The 23,782-nt window shown below is 44.1% G+C and overlaps 1 protein-coding gene across 1 annotated transcript in view; it reads right to left on the reverse strand.

Moving 5' to 3' along the window:
• The window catches only part of LOC110504088 (solute carrier family 12 member 9), a 50,286-nt gene that overhangs the window by 14,495 nt on the left and 12,009 nt on the right, over positions 1–23,782 (reverse strand). The window contains exons 7-9 of the mRNA XM_021582912.3: positions 16,243–16,400; positions 15,496–15,578; positions 14,411–14,535 (exon numbers count right to left, since the gene is read on the reverse strand). Coding sequence (XP_021438587.3) covers positions 14,411–14,535; positions 15,496–15,578; positions 16,243–16,400 — 366 coding nt within the window. The remainder of the gene's footprint in view (positions 1–14,410; positions 14,536–15,495; positions 15,579–16,242; positions 16,401–23,782) is intronic.

Raw genomic sequence — 23,782 nt, forward strand, 5'->3', positions numbered from 1 at the left:
GACTTACAGGCACCACAATTGCTCCCCGCTGGCATAGAATGTTAAAACAACGCAGACTATGGAGGGTTTTCACAGTAGCTGGACAAAGATCCAATATAGAGAAAGAGAGAACTGTTTTATGAACAAAATCTGAACCATTTTACAATCAGATCGCATTCAAACATCTCCAGAAGTTGCATTGCATGAGCACCACATATGTTGTAACCGTAAAACCAGAAAGGTGAATCATTCTAATAAGATTGGTTGTAATAAAGAAAAAAATATGTTTTTTTTTATAAACAATAAATGTAAGATGTAATGACATCATAAAAATGGCCAGCATAAAAAAAACACATTGCTGTTGAACCAGCCGTTGTTATATAGGCCTACGGGAGGGCTTGGGTTGTGAACATATGAAATGGAAAATAAGCTATTGTTACAGGTTACTTCTAAAGACGACGTTCACAGAGGTTCTCATCTGTCGTTTCAGGATGGGCATGGACACGTAATCTACATCATGGACTGGGTTTTACGTTTGTCCAATACCTGACCTGAATGGACAGATTGATGTGGGCCTGCCAAAAACGCATAGATAAAGGAATGTCTGCACACTGTTTAACTCCTCTCAAATGTTATATTTTAATAAAGGGTCTGTGATTAAGATTTATTTCCAAGCGATCTCAGGAACCAAACCCTTTATCGACAGTCTTGACTACTTGGCAATTGCATTGGGTAAGACAAAAAAAAGCATTTATTGAGAGGGGATGCTATGCCAAATAAAGCGAAATAAGAAAAACAAGATGTTTTTATGTTAATAAATACAAACTATACAGGCACCAAAAGCACATTAGGCTACTCTTGTTCCATATGTGCAGTGTGCGTCACGACTGGATAGGCCGTGACGGAGTTTCTGCTGTCAAAATTCATGATATAACCAACTGCGTTCCCGCTAAAACCAGGTATTGGTTGGTCTTAAAAATCCATATCAGCGCTGCCTGAAATCAGCACTTTGGATCATGTTTTTAAGGACACATTTCCACGCCACCCAAGCGAGCTGAGCGCAAACGAGCTGATATAAGAACCTGCCGTTAGGGCTGGAAAATGCCAGTGCGCCAGTTTTTACATGACGAAATTGCAAACTAACCTGCGTATGACAACTAGCGCCACCTTAACGCCAGCCAGGAATAGAGCCCCGAGACATTTACGGTCCGTTTACATACATTTTAAGAGGCTATTTATACAGAACATCTGTATAAAACCCGTATAAATAATTATATGACAATATTTTAGGTTGACAATTGTATTACACCATTTCTGTATATTCGGAAAGTATTCAGACCCGTTGATTTTTCCTCACCATTCTACACACACAACCCCATAAAGACAAAGCAAAAAAACTATAAATAAAAAAATAAATACCTTACTTACATAAGTATTCAGACCCTTTGCTATGAGACTCGAAATTGAACTCAGCTGCATCCTGTTTCCACAGATCATCCTTGAGATGTTTCTACAACTTGGAGTCCACCTATGGTAAATTCAATTGATTGGGCATGATTTGGAAAGGCACACACACTGTCTATATAAAAAAGGTCCCACTGTTGATAGTACATGTCAGAGCAAAAACCAAGCCATGAGGTCAAAGGAATTGTCCATAGAGCTCCAAGACAGAATTGCATCTAGGCACAGATCTGGGGAAGGGTACATTTCTGCAGCATTGAAGGTCCCCAAGAACACAGTGGCCTCCATCATTCTTATATGGAAGAAGTTTGGATCCACCAAGACTCTTCCTAGATCTGTCCGCCTGGCCAAACTGAGCAATCGGGGTAGAAGAGCCTTGGTCAAGGAGGTGACCAAGAACCCGATGATCACTCTGAAAGAGCTCCTGAGTTCCTCTCTGGAGATGGGAGAACCTTCCAGAAGGACAACCATCTCTGCAGCACTCCACCAATCAGGCCTTTATGGTAGAGTGACCAGACGGAAGCCATTCCTCAGTAAAAAAGCACGACAGCCCGCCTGGTCTTACCCAAAAGGCACCTAAAGACTCAGACCATGAGAAACAAGATTCTCTGGTCTGATGAAACCAAGATTGAACTCCTAGGCTTGAATACCAAGCATCCCTTCTGGAGGAAACATGGCGCCATCCCTACGGTGAAGCAAAGTGGTGGCAGCATCATGCTGTGGGGATGTTTTTCAGCGTCAAGGACTGGGAGACTAGTCAGGAGAGGGAAAGATGAACAGAGCAAAGTACAGTGAAAACCTGCTCCAGAGTGCTCAGGAACTCAGACTCTGTGAAGGTTCACCTTCCAACAGGACAACGACCCTAAGCACACAGCCAAGACAATGCAGGAGTGGTGTCAGGACAAGTCTCAATGTCCTTGAGTGGTCGAACCAGAGCCCGGACTTGAACATCTCTGGAGAGACCTGAAAATAGCTGTGCAGCAACGCTCCCCATCCAACCTGATCAGGGGTAGGAGTAGCCAGGTGGAAAGCATGGCCAGCAGTAGAAAAATGCTTATTGAAATGTTCAATTATGGTGGATTTATCATTGGTGACAGTGTTTCCTATCTTCAGTGCAGTGGGCAGCTGGGAGGAGGTGTTCTTATTCTCCATGGACTTTACAGTGTCCCAGAACTTTTGAGTTAGTATTGGAGGAAGCAAATTTCTGCTTGAAAAAGCTAGCCTTGGCTTTTCTAACTGCCTGTGTATAATGGTTTCTAGCTTCCCTGAACAGCTGCATATCACGGGGGCTATTCGATGCTAATGCAGAACGCCATAGGATGTTTTTGTGTTGGTTAAGGGTAGTCAGGTCTGGGGAGAACCAAGGGCTATATCTGTTCCTGGTTCTAAATTTCTTGAATGGGGCATGTTTATTTATTTTATTTAGACGTTCTAGACGACCAATTCTTATTGCTTTTAGCCGAACCCTTATTCTACTCCTCCTATGTTCCTCTGGCGATGTAGAGGTGAATCCAGGCCCTGCAGTGCCTAGCTCCACTCCTATTCCCCAGGCGCTCTCTTTTGACGACTTCTGTAACCGTAATAGCCTTGGTTTCATGCATGTTAACATTAGAAGCCTCCTCCCTAAGTTTGTTCTATTCACTGCTTTAGCACACTCTGCCAACCCGGATGTTCTAGCTGTGTCTGAATCCTGGCTTAGGAAGACCACCAAAAATTCAGACATTTTAATTCCAAACTACAACATTTTCAGACAAGATAGAACTGCCAAAGGGGGCGGTGTTGCAATCTACTGCAAAGATAGCCTGCAGAGTTCTGTCCTACTATCCAGGTCTGTACCCAAACAATTTGAACTTCTACTTTTAAAAATCCACCTCTCTAAAAACAAGTCTCTCACCGTTGCCGCCTGCTATAGACCACCCTCTGCCCCCAGCTGTGCTCTGGACACCATATGTGAACTGATTGCCCCCCATCTATCTTCAGAGCTCGTGCTGCTAGGCGACCTAAACTGGAACATGCTTAACACCCCAGCCATCCTACAATCTAAACTTGATGCCCTCAATCTCACACAAATTATTAATGAACCTACCAGGTACCTCCCCAAAGCCTTAAACACGGGCACCCTCATAGATATCATCCTAACCAACTTCCCCTCTAAATACACCTCTGCTGTCTTCAACCAAGATCTCAGCGATCACTGCCTCATTGCCTGCATCCATAATGGGTCAGCGGTCAAACGACCTCTCATCACTGTAAAACGCTCCCTGAAACACTTCAGCGAGCAGGCCTTTCTAATCGACCTGGCCGGGGTATCCTGGAAGGATATTGACCTCATCCCATCAGTAGAGGATGACTGGATATTTTTTTTAAATGCCTTCCTAACCATCTTAAATAAACATGCCCCATTCAAGAAATTTAGAACCAGGAACAGATATAGCCCTTGGTTCTCCCCAGACCTGACTGCCCTTAACCAACACAAAAACATCCTATGGCGTTCTGCATTAGCATCGAACAGCCCCCGTGATATGCAGCTGTTCAGGGAAGCTAGAAACCATTATACACAGGCAGTTAGAAAAGCCAAGGCTAGCTTTTTCAAGCAGAAATGTGCTTCTTGCAACACTAACTCAAAAAAGTTCTGGGACACTGTAAAGTCCATGGAGAATAAGAACACCTCCTCCCAGCTGCCCACTGCACTGAAGATAGGAAACACTGTCACCACTGATAAATCCACCATAATTTAACATTTCAATAAGCATTTTTCTACTGCTGGCCATGCTTTCCACCTGGCTACTCCTACCCCTGTCAACAGCACTGCACCCCCAACAGCAACTCGCCCAAGCCTTCCCCATTTCTCCTTCTCCCAAATCCATTCAGCTGATGTTCTGAAAGAGCTGCAAAATCTGGACCCCTACAAATCAGCCGGGCTAGACAATCTGGACACTTTCTTTCTAAAATTATCTGCCGAAATTGTTGCCACCCCTATTACTAGCCTGTTCAACCTCTCTTTCGTGTCGTCTGAGATTCCCAAAGATTGGAAAGCAGCTGCGGTCATCCCCCTCTTCAAAGGGGGGACACTCTTGACCCAAACTGCTACAGACCTATATCTATCCTACCGTGCCTTTCTAAGGTCTTCGAAAGCCAAGTCAACAAACAGATTACCGACCATTTCGAATCTCACCATACCTTCTCTGCTATGCAATCTGGTTTCAGAGCTGGTCATGGGTGCACCTTAGCCACGCTCAAGGTCCTAAACGATATCTTAACCGCCATCGATAAGCAACATTACTGTGCAGCCGTATTCATTGATCTGGCCAAGGCTTTCGACTCTGTCAATCACCACATCCTCATCGGCAGACTCAACAGCCTTGGTTTCTCAAATGATTGCCTCGCCTGGTTCACCAACTACTTCTCTGATAGAGTTCAGTGTGTCAAATCGGAGGGTCTGTTGTCCGGACCTCTGGCAGTCTCTATGGGGGTGCCACAGGGTTCAATTCTTGGACCGACTCTCTTCTCTGTATACATCAATGAGGTCGCTCTTGCTGCTGGTGAGTCACTGATCCACCTCTACGCAGACGACACCATTCTGTATACTTCCGGCCCTTCTTTGGACACTGTTAACAACCCTCCAGGCAAACTTCAATGCCATACAACTCTCCTTCCGTGGCCTCCAATTGCTCTTAAATACAAGTAAAACTAAATGCATGCTCTTCAACCGATCACTACCTGCACCTACCCGCCTGTCCAACATCCCTACTCTGGACGGCTCTGACTTAGAATACGTGGACAACTACAAATACTTAGGTGTCTGGTTAGACTGTAAACTCTCCTTCCAGACCAATATCAAACATCTCCAATCCAAAGTTAAATCTAGAATTGGCTTCCTATTTCGCAACAAAGCATCCTTCACTCATGCTGCCAAACATACCCTTGTAAAACTGACCATCCTACCAATCCTCGACTTTGGCGATGTCATTTACAAAATAGCCTCCAATACCCTACTCAACAAATTGGATGCAGTCTATCACAGTGCAATCCGTTTTGTCACCAAAGCCCCATATACTACCCACCATTGCGACCTGTACGCTCTCGTTGGCTGGCCCTCGCTTCATACTCGTCGCCAAACCCACTTGCTCCATGTCATCTACAAGACCCTGCTAGGTAAAGTCCCCCCTTATCTCAGCTCGCTGGTCACCATAGCATCTCCCACCTGTAGCACACGCTCCAGCAGGTATATCTCTCTAGTCACCCCCAAAACCAATTATTTCTTTGGCCGCCTCTCTTTCCAGTTCTCTGCTGCCAATGACTGGAACGAACTACAAAAATCTCTGAAACTGGAAACACTTATCTCCCTCACTAGCTTTAAGCACCAACTGTCAGAGCAGCTCACAGATTACTGCACCTGTACATAGCCCACCTATAATTTAGCCCAAACAACTACCTCTTTCCCAACTGTATTTAATTTATTTATTTAGCTCCTTTGTACCCCATTATTTTTATTTCTACTTTGCACATTCTTCCATTGCAAAACTACCATTCCAGTGTTTTACTTGCTATATTGTATTTACCTTGCCACCATGGCCTTTTTTGCCTTTACCTCCCTTCTCACCTCATTTGCTCACATTGTATATAGACTTGTTTATACTGTATTATTGACTGTATGTTTGTTTTACTCCATGTGTAACTCTGTGTCGTTGTATCTGTCGAACTGCTTTGCTTTATCTTGGCCAGGTCGCAATTGTAAATGAGAACTTGTTCTCAACTTGCCTACCTGGTTAAATAAAGGTAAAATAAAAATTAAAAATAAATAAAATAAAATGTAAGATGGTTAGGAAGGCATTTTTAAAAAAATATCCAGGCATCCTCTAGGGATGAGATCAATATCTTTCCAGGATACCCCGGCCAGGTCGATTAGAAAGGCCTGCTCGTTGAAGTGTTTCAGGGAGCGTTTTACAGTGATGAGTGGAGGTCATTTGACTGCTGACCCATTGCGGATGCAGGCAATGAGGCAGTGATCGCTGAGATCTTGGTTGAAGACAGCAGAGGTGTATTTAGAGGGGAAGTTGGTTAGGATGATATCTATGAGGGTGCCCGTGTTTGCTCGACGAGCAGGCGTCCACATACTTATGGTAGTGGATCACATGCCTTACTTGTATTTTCCACCATAAATAAAATCAGGATTATGCCTCTACCACCATTCATTCCGATTAGACTGGTTTGGATTTCTCCCTGACCAATATGTCTGCCATTTTCATCCCATTCTGGAACTGAGGGTTTTTGACATATATCCTATTAATTTACTAGAGGGGCTATGTTTGAGTGAGTGAGTATATATATATATATATATATATATATATATATATATATATATATATATATATATATATATATATATATATATATATATATATATATATATATATATATATATATATATATATATATATATATATATATACACACATACACACACATACACAGTGCCTTGCGAAAGTATTCGGCCCCCTTGAACTTTGCGAACTTTTGCCACATTTCAGGCTTCAAACATAAAGATATAAAACTGTATTTTTTTTGTGAAGAATCAACAACAAGTGGGACACAATCATGAAGTGGAACGACATTTATTGGATATTTCAAACTTTAACAAATCAAAAACTGAAAAATTGGGTGTGCAAAATTATTCAGCCCCCTTAAGTTAATACTTTGTAGCGCCACCTTTTGCTGCGATTACAGCTGTAAGTCGCTTGGGGTTTGTCTCTATCAGTTTTGCACATCGAGAGACTGACATTTTTTCCCATTCCTCCTTGCAAAACAGCTCGAGCTCAGTGAGGTTGGATGGAGAGCATTTGTGAACAGCAGTTTTCAGTTCTTTCCACAGATTCTCGATTGGATTCAGGTCTGGACTTTGACTTGGCCTGGATATGTTTATTTTTGAACCATTCCATTGTAGATTTTGCTTTATGTTTTGGATCATTGTCTTGTTGGAAGACAAATCTCCGTCCCAGTCTCAGGTCTTTTGCAGACTCCATCAGGTTTTCTTCCAGAATGGTCCTGTTTTTGGCTCCATCCATCTTCCCATCAATTTTAACCATCTTCCCTGTCCCTGCTGAAGAAAAGCAGGCCCAAACCATGATGCTGCCACCACCATGTTTGACAGTGGGGATGGTGTGTTCAGCTGTGTTGCTTTTACGCCAAACATAACATTTTGCATTGTTGCCAAAAAGTTCAATTTTGGTTTCATCTGACCAGAGCACCTTCTTCCACATGTTTGGTGTGTCTCCCAGGTGGCTTGTGGCAAACTTTAAACACTTTTTATGGATATCTTTAAGAAATGGCTTTCTTCTTGCCACTCTTCCATAAAGGCCAGATTTGTGCAATATACGACTGATTGTGGTCCTATGGACAGAGTCTCCCACCTCAGCTGTAGATCTCTGCAGTTCATCCAGAGTGATCATGGGCCTCTTGGCTGCATCTCTGATCAGTCTTCTCCTTGTATGAGCTGAAAGTTTAGAGGGACGGCCAGGTCTTGGTAGATTTGCAGTGGTCTGATACTCCTTCCATTTCAATATTATCGCTTGCACAGTGCTCCTTGGGATGTTTAAAGCTTGGGAAATCTTTTTGTATCCAAATCCGGCTTTAAACTTCTTCACAACAGTATCTCGGACCTGCCTGGTGTGTTCCTTGTTCTTCATGATGCTCTCTGCGCTTTTAACGGACCTCTGAGACTATCACAGTGCAGGTGCATTTATACGGAGCCTTGATTACACACAGGTGGATTGTATTTATCATCATTAGTCATTTAGGTCAACATTGGATCATTCAGAGATCCTCACTGAACTTCTGGAGAGAGTTTGCTGCACTGAAAGTAAAGGGGCTGAATAATTTTGCACGCCCAATTTTTCAGTTTTTGATTTGTTAAAAAAGTTTGAAATATCCAATAAATGTCGTTCCACTTCATGATTGTGTCCCACTTGTTGTTGATTCTTCACAAAAAAAAATACAGTTTTATATCTTTATGTTTGAAGCCTGAAATGTGGAAAAAGGTCAAGGGGGCCGAATACTTTCGCAAGGCACTGTATATATATATATAGTGCTTACAGAAAGTCTATACCCCCTGACTTTTTTCAACATTTTGTTGCTTAACAAAGTGGGATTGAAAGAGATTAATGGATTTTTTTGTCATCAATTTACAAAATACTCCATAATGTCAAATGTCAAAGTGAAAAGAAAATTCTACACATTTTTAGTAATTAACAAAAATGTCATAACTAAAATAGTCATTGCATAAGTAATCACCCTCCTTGTTTAGGCAAGCCTAAGTTAGTTCAGGAGTCAAATTTGGCTGAACTAATCACATAAAGTGATATGGACTCACTGTGTGAAATAATAGGGGATGACATGATTTGAATGACTACCTCTTCCTCTGTCCCCCATGCAGTTAAGTATTGAATTTCAAGCACAGATTCAACTACAAAGACCAGGGAGTTTTTCAAATGCCTAAAAGGAGGGCAGTGACTGGTAGATATGCAACAATAAGAAATTAGACATTGCATTTACAGTGGGGCAAAAAAGTATTTAGTCAGCCACTAATTGTGCAAGTTCTCCCACTTAAAAAGATGAGAGGCATTGAAGATGAAACGTGGCTGGGTCTTTCAGCATGACAATGATCCCAAACACACCGCCCGGGCAACGAAGGAGTGGCTTCGTAAGAAGCATTTCAAGGTCCTGGAGAGGCCTAGCCAGTCTCCAGATCTCAACCCCATAGAAAATCTTTGGAGGGAGTTGAAAGTCCGTGTTGCCCAGCAACAGCCCCAAAACATCACTGCTCTAGAGGAGATCTGCATGGAGGAATGGTCCAAAATACCAGCAACAGTGTGTGGAAACCTTGTGAAGACTTACAGAAAACGTTTGACCCGTCATTGCCAACAAAGGGTATATAACAAAGTATTGAGATAAACTTTTGTTATTGACCAAATACTTATTTTACACCATAATTTGCAAATAAATTCATTACAAATCTTACAATGTGATTTTCTGGATTTTTTTTCTCATTTTGTCTGTCATAGTTGAAGTGTACCTATGATGACAATTACAGGCCTCATCTTTTTATGTAGATCGTTAAAATATACAATTAAAAAAAATGTATTCCCACTTTGTAATACAATCAAATGTGAAAAAGTCCAAGGGAGGTGTGTGTGTGTCAGTGTGTGTGATGCGTCTGAGCTCCCCCATATGGGCAGGTGCAGAAAAGGTAGGGTCATTGATCACGTAGTGACCCTAATCTCCTGCAATAACATCTTCAGCAGATAAACAGCTATTAAGGATAGCTACTGTCATTTCCATCCAAATGAACAGGCCCGGGCCCAGCTGGGAGCGCTAGGCTACGCTAAAAGACAGCTTCATTAACAGAGTGGAACGCACCCGAGCACTAAATGCTTCATAGCCCACTAAAACGTGATGGGGAGAGAGATAAAGAAAGACTGGCGCAGTCGTTACCCTTCTCTTCTTTTCCGTTCTCTCCATCACTAGAGTGAAATGCTCTTCTTTTCCCCTACTATTTGCTCTAACTTTCTCTCCCCACTTTCCATTTGTTTTATTGCCAATTTCACATAATTTGTCACCCCAATGTCTTACTTCTCAATCTTAACCCCCCCTTCCTCCTCTCACAATCCCTCTTCTATCCACTCCTCTCTTACTCTCCCTCCCCGACAGTGTTATTGTTTTAAAAGCTCACCCTGCCCGTGCTCCCTCTCCACCTCCCTTTATTTTGCTCTTTGTAATCCCTCTCTCATTAGTGTCAGTGTATCGCTGGCACTCCCCATGTCTCCCCCTTCTTCCCACCTCCCTCCTTGCCCGCAACCCAATCATTTCCCAATGACTGATGTCACTTTGCTGACATCAGCGAAAAAAAAAAAGAAAAAAAAAGTGTCCACCATCAAGTACTTAGGGAGAGAGAGAGGGGACCCGGCAGCCAGCCAAAAGACACGTCATGATTAGAGAGGACACAACTGCTACTGCCAACCATCACCTTAAAACAACCCCCGCTCTGCAAACACACACTCAAGTGCACTCAAAGCTGGCAGATCTAGAAGTACGTCAGTGAGTGCTCATTCAGACATTACGTCAGTCATATCATTCAGAAGGGTCTCTCACTGTAATTAGAGTAACCTTCACAAAATGTACGCTAAGAGTGACAGAATACAGTCAGACTCACTGCATGTGTAGTTAATAACAGAGCCTGGGCTTCAAGTCTTACCCAAAAACCTAGCCTGTGTGTGTCTAAGCCAGTCAGCCCGGTCCTCTAAACCCAGTAGTCAGTCCCATCAGTAGTGAACATACTGCCCCAGAGGAGCGCTCTGGAAAACTGGAGCCAGTCACTGATGAAGCTGCAGCCAACCCCTTTACACACACATTCAGAAAGATGAAGAGGAGTGTTGGACACAGTGGACACATTTACGGGACACCGTTTTTTAATTAAAAAAGATTCACACCCCTATACACAATATTCTTTGACACACACACAGACACACTTAACAAGCAGACAGCTCTTCCGCTACATCATAATTCAGCAATCCCCTCCCCTTCCCATCAGCTAAACAACCGTGTGCCAAATTTAGGGGAAAGGAAATATTTCTGCTAAATTAGTTATGCTAATTACAGAGCAGTTCTCAGGGGAGAGCAGCGCTAAATGGCTTTAAATGATTTTCGCCTGGAAAGAGGTGCAGGGAACACAATCAACAACAACAAAAAACAACAACACCCAGAACCCGCCCTGCAACAACAGCAGCAGCAACATGCTAAGATAATTAAGGAAGTGCACCACAGCAGCTAGCCAACCACGTGCCTTATCAGCCCTCAGCTGAACCCCATCGGCCAATAGGGAGGGCGATAAGGAGAGAGGGAAAAGTTTGGGTAACATACATACACATATAAATAAAACTTTTCTAACTTTATATACCCTTGACACATGGACAAGCACAGATATGGACAGAGAAGTACAGTGCGGTAGGAACTTCTAGAGATATTTTTCATTAAGGAGAAACTGTGTTGTGATATACGTGTCCAAACACCAACCCAATCACACATCATTAACAGCATACATTAGAGCTGCACGACATGATTATCTAGGTACTCTTAGCTCTAAGACTAACTGAAATGTGCTGCCTGCTTGAGTGAAAGGAGGTGGGTCTTGGTGTGTGTTTGCGCAGTGGATATTGCATGTCTATATCGTAACTTCAATTAAAATGTGATTAATTGTGATTACATCAACATTTGAGGATTCACAGTATTCAACACACACACTTATTTTCAGTCCTTCTCAGATGTGCAGCTGGGAGCTGTGGCCAGTTTGTCTTAATTAGCACGTGGCCACAACACCCAGCTGGTGAACACTGTGGAACACTAACTCTCCACACCATCCAACCATCAGATAGAGAGAGCATGGCATCCTCTCTTCTTCAAAGAAGTAATGAGACCTAATGTAGCCTAAGCTACTGAAAATAGGCATTTTACACAATGAAATCATGACAGGAGAGTTTGATTCATATTAAAATAGATGTGTTCAGACAGACTACTTTAGGAAACTTACTGAAGGGACATACCGTATAGGCCTATAGAGATAATCAGCCAACTCACACACCAGTAAAGCACCTGTCAATCAAAGCCACCAGCAAATATTTCTCCTTTCCTGAAAACATATTAAAAAACCTTGGCCTACCTTTCCAGAAGTAGGCTATAAGATAATGAATTGACAAGGAAAGTATGAAGCGGACAGCTATGCTGTAGTGTGAACACGAAATTGGCCATCATCAAAATAGCAACAAATACACACGTCCTCCGCCTATTCATCAGCGACGCTGATCAGAGGGGGGGTGTTGGAAATACTTTTTACTGTGAGGAACTATTATAATTTGAATGGATGTAAAACAAACTAAAAAAAAAAGGACTTTGTTGACGAAAAGCTGGGCACTAAATAATAAGTTCATAAGATAGTGTAAGTGCAATTCCTCAAGAATATCTTAAGATTTAATGATTTTCTTACAAATATCTTCTTACGAATCATCTTAAGAAGTTTGCTGCTAGGCAATAAATTTAGCTAGCTAGCAAATCGGGTACTTCTGCGCGCACACACACACAAAGCTCCGTCAACATTAATAGGACAAAGAAACTAGACACATGCTCAATGCTCAGAGTGCGTAAATGATAGTATGATAAACCAAAAATGTGTTTCTCATAAGTGTAGCAGGTTGTGAAATCTGCAAATAGCTCTGGCTGGGCCACTCAAGGATATTCAGAGACTTGTTCCAAAGCCACTCCTGCTTTGTCTTGGCTGTGTGCTTAGTGTCTTGTCCTGTTACGTGAACTTTTGCCCCAGTCGGAGGTCCTGAGCACTCCGGAGCAGGTTTTCATCAAGGATCTCTGTACTTTGCTCTGTTCATCTTTCCCTCGTTCCTGACTAGTCTCCCAGTCCCTGCATCTGAAAAACATCCATATACTGCCACCACGCTTCACTGTAGGGATGGTGCCAGGTTTCCTCCAGATGTGACGCTTGGCAATCAGGCCAAGGAGTTCAATCTTGGTTTCATCAGACCAGAGAATCTTGTTTCTCATTGTCTGAGTCCTTTAGGTGCCTTTTGGCAAACTCCAAGAGTGCTATCATGTGCCATTTACTGAGGAGTGGCTTCCGTCTGGCTACTCTACCATAAAGGCCTGATTGGTAGAGTGCTGCAGAGATGGTTGTCCTTCTGGTAGGTTCTCCCTTATCCACAGAGGAACTCCAGAGCTCTGTCAGAGTGACCATCAGTTTCTTGGTCACCTCCCTGACCAAGGCCCTTCTCCCCCGATTGATCAGTTTGGCCAGGCAGCCAGCTCTTCTTAGAGTATTGGTGGTTCCAAACTTTTTCCATTTAAGAATGATGGAGGCCACTGTGTTCTTGGGGACCTTCAATACTGCAGAAATCTTTTGGTACCCTTCCCAGATCTGTGTCTTGACACAATCCTGTCTCGGAGCTCTATGGAAAATTCCTTTATCCTCATGGCTTGGCACTGTCAACTGTGGGACCTTATAGACGGGTGTGTGCTTTTCCAAATCATGTCCAATCAATTGAATTTAGTTGTAGAAACATCTCAAGGATGATCAATATAAACAGGATGCACCTGAGCTCAATTTCAAGTCTCATAGCAAAGGGTCGGAATACTTATGTAAATGTGATATCAGTTAAATTTTTTAATACATTTGCAAAAATGTCTAAAAACCAGTTTTTGCTTCGTCATTACGGGGTAGTGTGTATAGATTGATGAGGAAAAAAACTATTTAAATCAATTTTAGAATAAGGCTGTAAAGTAACAAAATGTGGAAAAGGTCAAGGGGCCTGAATACTTTCTGAGCGCACTGTACACACACACACAAAACGCTGTCCCTCCCACACAAATCCAAACACTGCATATGCCACAGGAGCCTGCTAAGGGGAGAACAGCTCATAATAATGGCTGGAATGGCACAAATGGAATTGCATCAATCACCTGGAAACCCATGTGTGCTGTATTTGATACCATTTCACTCATCCGGCTCCAGTCATTACCATGAGCCCGTCCTCCCCAATTAAAAGGTGCCACCAACAACCCCCCCCCCCCCCCCCCCCCCCCCCCACACACACACACACACACACACACTTGCTGCTGCTACTCTGCTCTTTATAATAAGAATAAGAATATCCATCATGATACCTAGTCACTTTACCCTGCCTTCATGTACATATCTACCTCAAAATACCTTGTACACCTGCACATTGATCTGGTACCTGTACATAGCACCATTCTTCTGTACTTTATGTTATTCCTCACGTTAATTACCATTTCATTTTCTATTATTATTTCTTAACTCTGCATCGTTGGGAAATGTTCTTAAGCAAGCATTCCACTGTAAAGTCTACACCAGTTTTATTTGGCGCATGTGATAAATACAGTGACTTAGTACCTGAAGTTAGGAGCCGAGGCCCACTCCAGAGCCAGACAGGCCAGGTCCACAGCTGCATAGACCAGCAGGAAGAAGATAGTTACAATGCTGGCGATGGTGTTCAACTTCCCTGTGAACAACACCAACTATAGATGGAGAAAAGAGAAGAGTAAAACTGTGATTAATGTTTCATTGACGGGAGAGAGAAAAAGGACAGAGGGAAGGAATAGTTTCTCCTCTGACCTCCCCAATGCTAAGTCAGTCTCCTTAGTTGACCCCGAGAAGCTCTTTTACAAAAGCAATAATTAGCTATTAACTGAGCCCTCAGCCACAGGCCAGCATGGGCAAATTATGGGCCTGCCAGTGCACCACTCAATCATCTGTGTGTGTGAGATCAGGTCATTCGTCTTCATGCTGCATGCCCAGTCCATGTAACGTGTACATGATACTGCAACATTTCCCCATATTTTTTCTACTCACCCCTTGCTCCCCCATCCATTGCTCCCTTTCTCTCGTCTGAGATTGTTTAACATGGAGTGAGATTAGATTATCATTCGTGTCATCAGTGTATCATTGAAATGGCTGAGAGCGAAAGAGAGAGCGTGCGAGGGATAGAAAGAAGGCCAGGACTAGTGACTCAATGAGCTCTGATACAGGCTAACGATTTCCTCTAATTACTCCCCCACTCCAGCAGAGAAACAGAGCGAGGGATGAGAGAGGAAGAGAAAGACAAGCCATTTAGCCTTTCTCACATCTTGAAGAGTATCTGACTAGCCAATCATTAACAGAGCTCTCTCCTCTTTGCATCTTTACCCTCCCATCTCTTGCCTCCACTCTCACCCCTGGTCTCCCTTTCTGGTTAAGTCTTGGCCATTTCTCAGTAATCTCAAATGACTTCCCTTTCTCCTCTACTCTCTCAATCTATCTTTCCTTCATCTGACCTGATCAGATTATTGAGCATGTGAAATTAGACCTAATCTATCCTCTGTGTCTCACCTATACTAGGAACCAGGATAGGAGGACAGACACCCAGGAGTTCCCAATGTTTTACCTGTACTAGGAACCAAGATAGGAGGACAGACACCCAGGAGTTCCCATTGTCTTACCTGTACTAGGAACCAAGATAGGAGGACAGACACCCAGGGGTTCCCATTGCCAGATGTCTTCTTAGCTGGAGACAACACCGTGCCTGCAGAGAGCGAGAGCATATGTGAGAGCAAGAGGGAGGTCGAGAAGGAGCAAAACGGAGGGGATTAAAGTTAAGGACCACATTTCACAGTTAACACATGAAATTAATTAAATTAGGAGACTTTCAACTCAAATCAATGCAGCCAAGAACAGGGGATGGAGAGAGAGGGAGGAAATAAAAGGAGAGTATAGGAGAGAGGAAGGAAAGGTAAAAGATGGAAGACAAAGCAGATAGTTTTAAACTGGGTGAGATGAGGTGTGTATATGTGTGTTACACTATATTAGCCAGTGGGTGTAGGAGAGTGACAAGGTGATGCCGTATGCAGAAGGTTTGAATGACACACACATAAGAACTTCATTTGAAGTTAGACACCTTTAATCAAACAGTCAACTAGGCAAAGAAAACAAAAAAAAAAACAACAAAAATCTATTTTTAACCCCTGAAAAGCATTGCTAGCAATCCAGAGCTGAGTCAGTCAGTTTGGTTCAGTATGGTTTTGAGTCATCTCCCCTGCTCCAGCTGCCCACTACACGGGAACCTTGCTTAATATCGCTATTCATCTCCCCTATCCACACACAACGCCAGTGAAAGGGGAGACAGAAGAAGCTATAAAGAAAAATAATGAGGGAGAGAACAAGAGAGAAGAGGACATGGGTGTACCCACCAAACAGGTCGTCCCGTGCCAGAGCGTAGAGGATGCGAGAGGCCCCTATCAGGTTACTCATGGCAGCAGACATGGTGGAGGAGTACACACCAACGGTCACCAACGGGTTCCACACATTAATGTCCCGCAGGAAACTGTAGTCCCTCTGGAGGAGAATACTGAGAGAGAAAATCTGATTATTATACACAATTCAAATTAAACACGTGTTACCTATGAAGAGTGAATGGTAACACGCAAACAAACATCAACATGAATAGGTGCAAGAGGAAAGGGGTGAGACAGTGGGTGAAAGAAAGACCGATGTTCCGACTTTATTTGCTGTGTGTCATCTTAATACTTGAATAAGAGATGGAGAGAAAAATCAGAGAAAATGGACACCCCTCTCTGATTGTGCCCTGCCTCACTCCACCCCTTTCCCACACAATGGAGCTGTAGAAATCAGAATCAGTAAAGCAAGTCTGCTCCTCTCCCCACCGCTCTTCACTCTCACCATATCTCCCTCAACCACTATTTCCTTCTTCTCAACCTACCGCCCCTCCCCCCCCATTTCACCAGGTCTTTCTACCCCTCTTTCAATCTCTCTCGCTCCCCCTCTCCGCCCACCCCAGTGTCCCTTCTCTCCGTCCCCTTCTCCCTCTCCGCCCACCCCAGTGTCCCTTCTCTCCGTCCCCTTCTCCGCCCACCCCAGTGTCCCTTCTCTCCGTCCCCTTCTCCCTCTCCGCCCACCCCAGTGTCCCTTCTCTCCGTCCCCTTCTCCCTCTCCGCCCACCCCAGTGTCCCTTCTCTCCGTCCCCTTCTCCCTCTCCGTCCACCCCAGTGTCCCTTCTCTCCGTCCACCCCAGTGTCCCTTCTCTCCGTCCACCCCAGTGTCCCTTCTCTCCGTCCACCCCAGTGTCCCTTCTCTCCGTCCACCCCAGTGTCCCTTCTCTCCGTCCACCCCAGTGTCCCTTCTCTCCGTCCACCCCAGTGTCCCTTCTCTCCGTCCACCCCAGTGTCCCTTCTCTCCGTCCACCCCAGTGTCCCTTCTCTCCGTCCACCCCAGTGTCCCTTCTCTCCGTCCCCTTCTCCCTCTCCGCCCACCCGTGTCCCTTCTCTCCGTCCCCTTCTCCCTCTCCGCCCACCCGTGTCCCTTCTCTCCGTCCCCTTCTCCCTCTCCGTCCACCCCAGTGTCCCTTCTCTCCGTCCACCCCAGTGTCCCTTCTCTCCGTCCACCCCAGTGTCCCTTCTCTCCGTCCACCCCAGTGTCCCTTTTCTCCATCCACCCCAGTGTCCCTTCTCTCCGTCCCCTTCTCCCTCTCCGCCCACCCGTGTCCCTTCTCTCCGTCCCCTTCTCCCTCTCCGCCCACCCGTGTCCCTTCTCTCCGTCCCCTTCTCCCTCTCCGCCCACCCGTGTCCCTTCTCTCCGTCCCCTTCTCCCTCTCCGCCCACCCGTGTCCCTTCTCTCGCTCCCCTTCTCCCTCTCCGCCCACCCGTGTCCCTTCTCTCGCTCCCCGCCCAAGTATCTATTCTCTCCGTCCCCCTCTCTGCCCACTACTGTGTCCATTCTCCCTCACTCTCCACTGTAATTAAGACTCCCGTCACGTTCTTTCAGGTCATCTGGTTTTAATACTTATCATCATGGCCCTATTAAATATTGTTCCGTCCAGCCACACATCTGAACACCATTTTTTCACACTGAAACCCAGATAGAGCCACACACGATAAATTAATATCTCCCCCGAAAATTAGGAAATGCCAATGATTGGTTTGTGCGTGTTAGTTGATGTGTGTGTGCGATTGTTCGTCTGTTATGAGTCGGGTGCCGCAGTAAAATGTTTATGAGCCATTGCTTTAATCAGGCTCTCTGACATATGCTTAATAGTGATTCACTTTCAACGGTCCTTTCCACAAGAAACACACACACAGACACACACAGAATAGCACCCATTTAGTGTATGCTCGTGTGTTGGTTGGATCATTGAAGTGACTGTTGTGTGTGTGTGTGTAATGGAGCTGGTCTGTGCTATGGCCTTGTTATTAATCCTTGTGACGTGTGGCAGGTGCAGTATAAATCTGAACGGGCTTGACATTTTCAACTCTGCACTCCAAAACAAAGCCATCATAAAGAGGTGACAGCCATGCAGAGAGAACAGAGGAGAGAATAAGTGCATTTGTGTGTGTTCATGCACAGTTGGGCACTTTCATATGGTCATTTTTATTAACATGTCTGTGTAGGCTATGCATTTGTAGAAGCATGTGTGTATACGATTGTTTTTGAGTGTGTTAGTGTGTTCGTCCTGGTGTCCCCTCCATCCCATAATGTAGATTATTGATCGGATCATGAAGCTGGAATGAGCTCTGCCATGGAAATAAAGAACAGAACGAAGTAAAGCACCTGACAGAAGAAAATAGGTTTTTTTAAGAGGGGAATGCAGTTAAATGAGTGAAAGAGCCTGGAGAGATTGGACGCTCATTCTCATTCCACACCTCATCTGCTCTTTCCCTCATTTGTTGATCCCCTCAATCATACTCTTATTTGTTTATTCATACATTCATGTTCTTTTGCCATTTCTTTAATTTTTTTAAATTACGCTTCAGAACCAACTACAGAGGGGAGGCAAGCAGAGAGGGCCATACAGAGAGAGGGCCATACAGAGAGAGGGCCATACAGAGAGAGGGCCATACAGAGAGAGGGCCATACAGAGAGAGGGCCATACAGAGAAACAGAGCAAGAGCGAGAATGTGTGATGGTTAAGTGCTCCCTGGGGGCTAGGCTGTGGCTGAGGAGTATAAAATGGGATCAATAGCTAACAAGGCCTGCAGAGCTCCTCTCCCTCTCTCATTCACTCACTACCACTCTCATTCTGTCTCTACTTCACCCCTCTCCTATTCTCTGGCTACATTCTCCTTCCTGATACTATGTTTATGTGGTTTAGTTATGAGGGTCTCCATTAGCTGTTGCTCATGCAGCAGCTACTCTTCCTGGGGTCCACAGGATTACAGAGGACATGGGCAACATAAGAACCTTATCCATCTCTCTACCTGTGGGATGGCAGTGACAGGACCAGTTGTAGTAAGGGTAGGAGGGTGAAGTCCACCAGCAGACAAGACCGCTTTCACCACGGTACTGCCATGGAAAGAGAGACAGAGAGGGAACAAGAGATACAGAGAGATCTCTGTGGTGGAGAGACAGCAAGCAAATAATGTGAGGATGGACAGAGAGAGCTAAGGACAGGCACTCTGCAGTGGGGTGATTGCAAGGGAACAGAGGTATGAGAGAGGGAGAGCAGACAGACTGAGAATGTTGGACTTGTTGCCTCACAATGTCTGGACAAGAGACTAGTAGCGAGTGTGCGTGTGTGTGTGGGGGGGGGGGGGGGGCATGAGAGAGACAGTACAACATTCTCTCACACACTAATAAAAGCCATATGGGGGGCTAAAAAGCAGAAGAAAAAGCAAAAGAGATAGCAGAGACTTGCGGGACTACACAGCTTCCACACACAAACCAGGCTGCATGTTGGAGATAGCAGAGCCTTGTGGGACTACACAGCTTCCCACACACACACCAGGCTGCATGTTGGAGATAGCAGAGCCTTGTGGGACTACACAGCTTCCACACACAAACCAGGCTGCATGTTGGAGATAGCAGAGACTTGCGGGACTACACAGCTTCCCACACACACACCAGGCTGCATGTTGGCGATTGCAGAGCCTTGTGGGACTACACAGCTTCCCCACACACACCAGGCTGCATGTTGGAGATAGCAGAGACTTGCGGGACTACACAGCTTCCCACACACACCAGGCTGCATGTTGGCGATTGCAGAGCCTTGTGGGACAGCACAGCTTCCCCACACACACCAGGCTGCATGTTGGCGATTGCAGAGCCTTGTGGGACTACCCAGCTTCCCACACACACCAGGCTGCATGTTGGCGATTGCAGAGCCTTGTGGGACTACACAGCTTCCCCACACACACCAGGCTGCATGTTGGCGATTGCAGAGCCTTGTGGGACAGCACAGCTTCCCCACACACACCAGGCTGCATGTTGGCGATTGCAGAGCCTTGTGGGACAGCACAGCTTCCCCACACACACCAGGCTGCATGTTGGCGATTGCAGAGCCTTGTGGGACAGCACAGCTTCCCCACACACACCAGGCTGCATGTTGGCGATTGCAGAGCCTTGTGGGACAGCACAGCTTCCACAAACAGGCTGCATGAAGGAGATAGCAGAACAAAATGAATACATTTATTTAATTATTTAGTCAGTAATAAATACATAAGCTTCAATAGCAGGATGGGATTAGCCAACAGGTCACTGACACACAATACACACAGGTGCACACACACACACCAAAGACACTCAACCAGAGACACAAACATTCACCACACACACACTACAATGCCACTCATCCATAGAGGAGATAGAGATACACAAACACGCTGCAGTTAGTCATATACAAATACACACCAAAGGACACTCCTTCAGGAAATGAACACACCCACCCACCCTCTCTCTTCACTTACCCAGAGAAAGAGAACGACAGTAAGATACACACAGATCAGTCGGGTCCCTAACCAAGATACACACACGGTAAGCTAAGTGTATATTGGGGGATTGGGCAGGACTTGGCTGTGAGGGGTTGGAGAGTTGGCAGTGTCACCACTGGCTACCCTGTCACACAGGGTTAACACACTCCTCATCTCTTGGAACTCGACCTTCCTCCTCCATCATCATATTTTACATTGGGCTCCTATACGCTTCTCAGAACCATCTAGAACACATACACACTCTGTAAATATGCACCTGTAACCTATTCAGGTATGCATCAGGTGTCACTCTCCCAAAAGGAAACACTACTGTAGATCTGAAAACCCATTCTTAATCTCCCTGACTTCCACTTTAAGTGAACACAATGCCTTTACCAAGAACGCAGAATAACTAGCTGAAGAGGAGAGCAATTCATTTTGGCTTTATTCAAAGGTTATACCGTTTCTGTATCAGTAAGGCCTAGGCAGCCCAATTCTGATCTTTTTCCAACTAATTGGTCTTTAGACCAATCAGATAAGAAAAAAATCTGATGTGAAAAGATTGATGTGATCGGTAAAAAGATCAATTCGTGGGAAAAAGATCAGAATTGGGCTGCCTGGGTAAATGCAGCCTAAGAAACCTCGACCTCATGTTAGAGTCTGAAACAGCTCCTCATCTTGTGAGATGGTGTGACCGCCACCTGTTGGATATTTCAGGATACTGCTACCATGTTAATCAATTTCTGACTAACAAAAGGAGAATAACATCTAACTCAAAAAGCTTCTAGTTGTTCCTCTTCAGTGAGAATCACTGACCCAGACCGTCATCGGCCTTCAACTGCTTTCCCGTCAACGATGTGTTGTTGCTATGGCAATGCTTGGCGACGATGGGGGTGTTTGGCATTTAGCAATGTCTCGATGTGACATTGACTGATGGCTTTAATACACATTCTTCCTATTTAATCTCAGTAATCTATTTAGTCTGTCTCTTAATGACATGAACCGGGACGGTGGTGACAGGTTTACTTTAAAAGTTAATATCAGAAATAAGATAAAAGTTTTTAGTTTGGTGACAGATGCACTAGCGACATGGGTTTTTCCTGAAAAGTGACTTGAATAGGAAAAACTTTGGGCCCTTTTTTGGATCCTACAACTGACAGCCACATGTTACTTTCAACAACAAAAAACATGGCATATTGTTGATAGACATAACCTGTGACCTCCCTTGTGACAAAGGCGTAACTGTTTCGTAATGTAAATCGGCATTTATGAAGTTTACCTCTAGTCAAGGATGTTATACAGCCCTTCTGGTGAATGAGGTTATAATCAATGTGGAATTCCCTGACCAGAAATAAAAAGTTTATGTTTCCAGTAACAGGCAAGATGAAATGGTGCTTTACCCCTGGTCAAGTTGCCATTATCCTCTTCAACGCGTCACCATACTCTATGTACTACTGGAGGAGCAGTCAGCGGGTTTTCACATGTGCAGTAACTACTAAGACAGTTCAGGATAAGGTTTAGATATGGTTGAGACACCATCAAGTACTATAAAAGGACCTTGGAGGCAGTATCATTCATAAACCCTGTACATTTCCTCCATTCAGTTGAACTACCTAAGACCAATAAAGTCACACTCCACTGCATGCCAGGCCCTGTCCAACATAAAGAAAGCAACACTAAACCACAGCAGATAAGGACACAGATAGATAACAACCTGACTGAACCTACTGGAGAAATGAATGCATTCTTATTGTCCTTTGGTTCATATCCATATCGAAATATACTCTGAATTTCCTCAAAAGTGTAAAAACGTACATGTGCCTCTACGAGTCCTGAATGCCACTTCCCTCATGATCTAGATTGTGTAGAAATCAACCACCTAGGATATCATGATCCGATGGGTCTCATCAACTACTACATTATCCATCCCTGAACACATTTACATGCACACAGTATTCCAGATAGTAGCACATATCCTGCTTGAGGTCTTATTTGGGATAAGCTGTTTACATGCACTTGTGATATCCCTGAACCCATGAATATTCCTCATTTAAGTTCATATGGGTTAAATGGAATAGTAAGTGAAATGTAGACACTATCTGTAGGTCTATAACCTCTCACATGTAGAGTAATATAATATTAACTCTGTATAATTATGCATTTCTTGTAGCAGGCCAAAAATTATAACAAATGTTAATTGTGTCTTGAGAACAGGAGTTGAGAAATAGGATTTCTGTCTTTCAGCATCTCTTGAGAAAATGTGAATGTACGTGCAAGTTATCTTTTGCGCTTATGCAAAGCAGACAGTATTTCAACCGGATAAAATATACACCCAAGACGAACTGAAGTCTTATCAGAAACAGTTTCTTTTTCTCAGTTTTTCATTTCCATAAAACCAGTCAAACTGATGACATTTGGACATCATTCCACTGTTCTGGAGTTATTGCATTTTCTCCCCGGTCCCTAAATGAAACAGACAACTTTACCATGTTAACTGGATTATACTGCATATCGATGAAAGACATTCTGGTGAGCAATACTTATTTTGGTCTTCTGGGCAACCAGTTATGACAGAAGAGAAGCTATAGTTGACAAATGGCGTACCAAGTGCTGAAAATGATATAAGCAGAAACGTATCTAAATTAGGGGTGAAAGTAAGCTATACCGTCCAGTAGACTATGGTGTATCAGCAAAATACATTCTTATGGAATTATGGTGGATGGAACTGTGCAGGTATAGCCTACTTTTTAAGTCATTTGTTTGATAATCAGATGAAAAAAAGAATAATCACAACACCCATGATACGTGAAACTAAGCCTGCGCAGACAGCAAAAAAACAGTAAACGGGATAAGATATTTACATGCCACAGTATCCCATCTAAGATCAGCATATCCCAGGCATCTTCTCCGGGTTTCTCATAACCAGGATATAAGAGTTTTTTGGGGTTATTGTAAAAGGGATATGATGTTGAACTCAAAAAACTAAATACTTGAGTAACCCGAATAACGAGATATTGGTGGGCATGTAAAC

Source organism: Oncorhynchus mykiss, chromosome 24 (assembly GCF_057628025.1).
Source record: "Oncorhynchus mykiss isolate SJ-2025 chromosome 24, ASM5762802v1, whole genome shotgun sequence".
Classification (NCBI taxonomy): domain Eukaryota; kingdom Metazoa; phylum Chordata; class Actinopteri; order Salmoniformes; family Salmonidae; genus Oncorhynchus; species Oncorhynchus mykiss.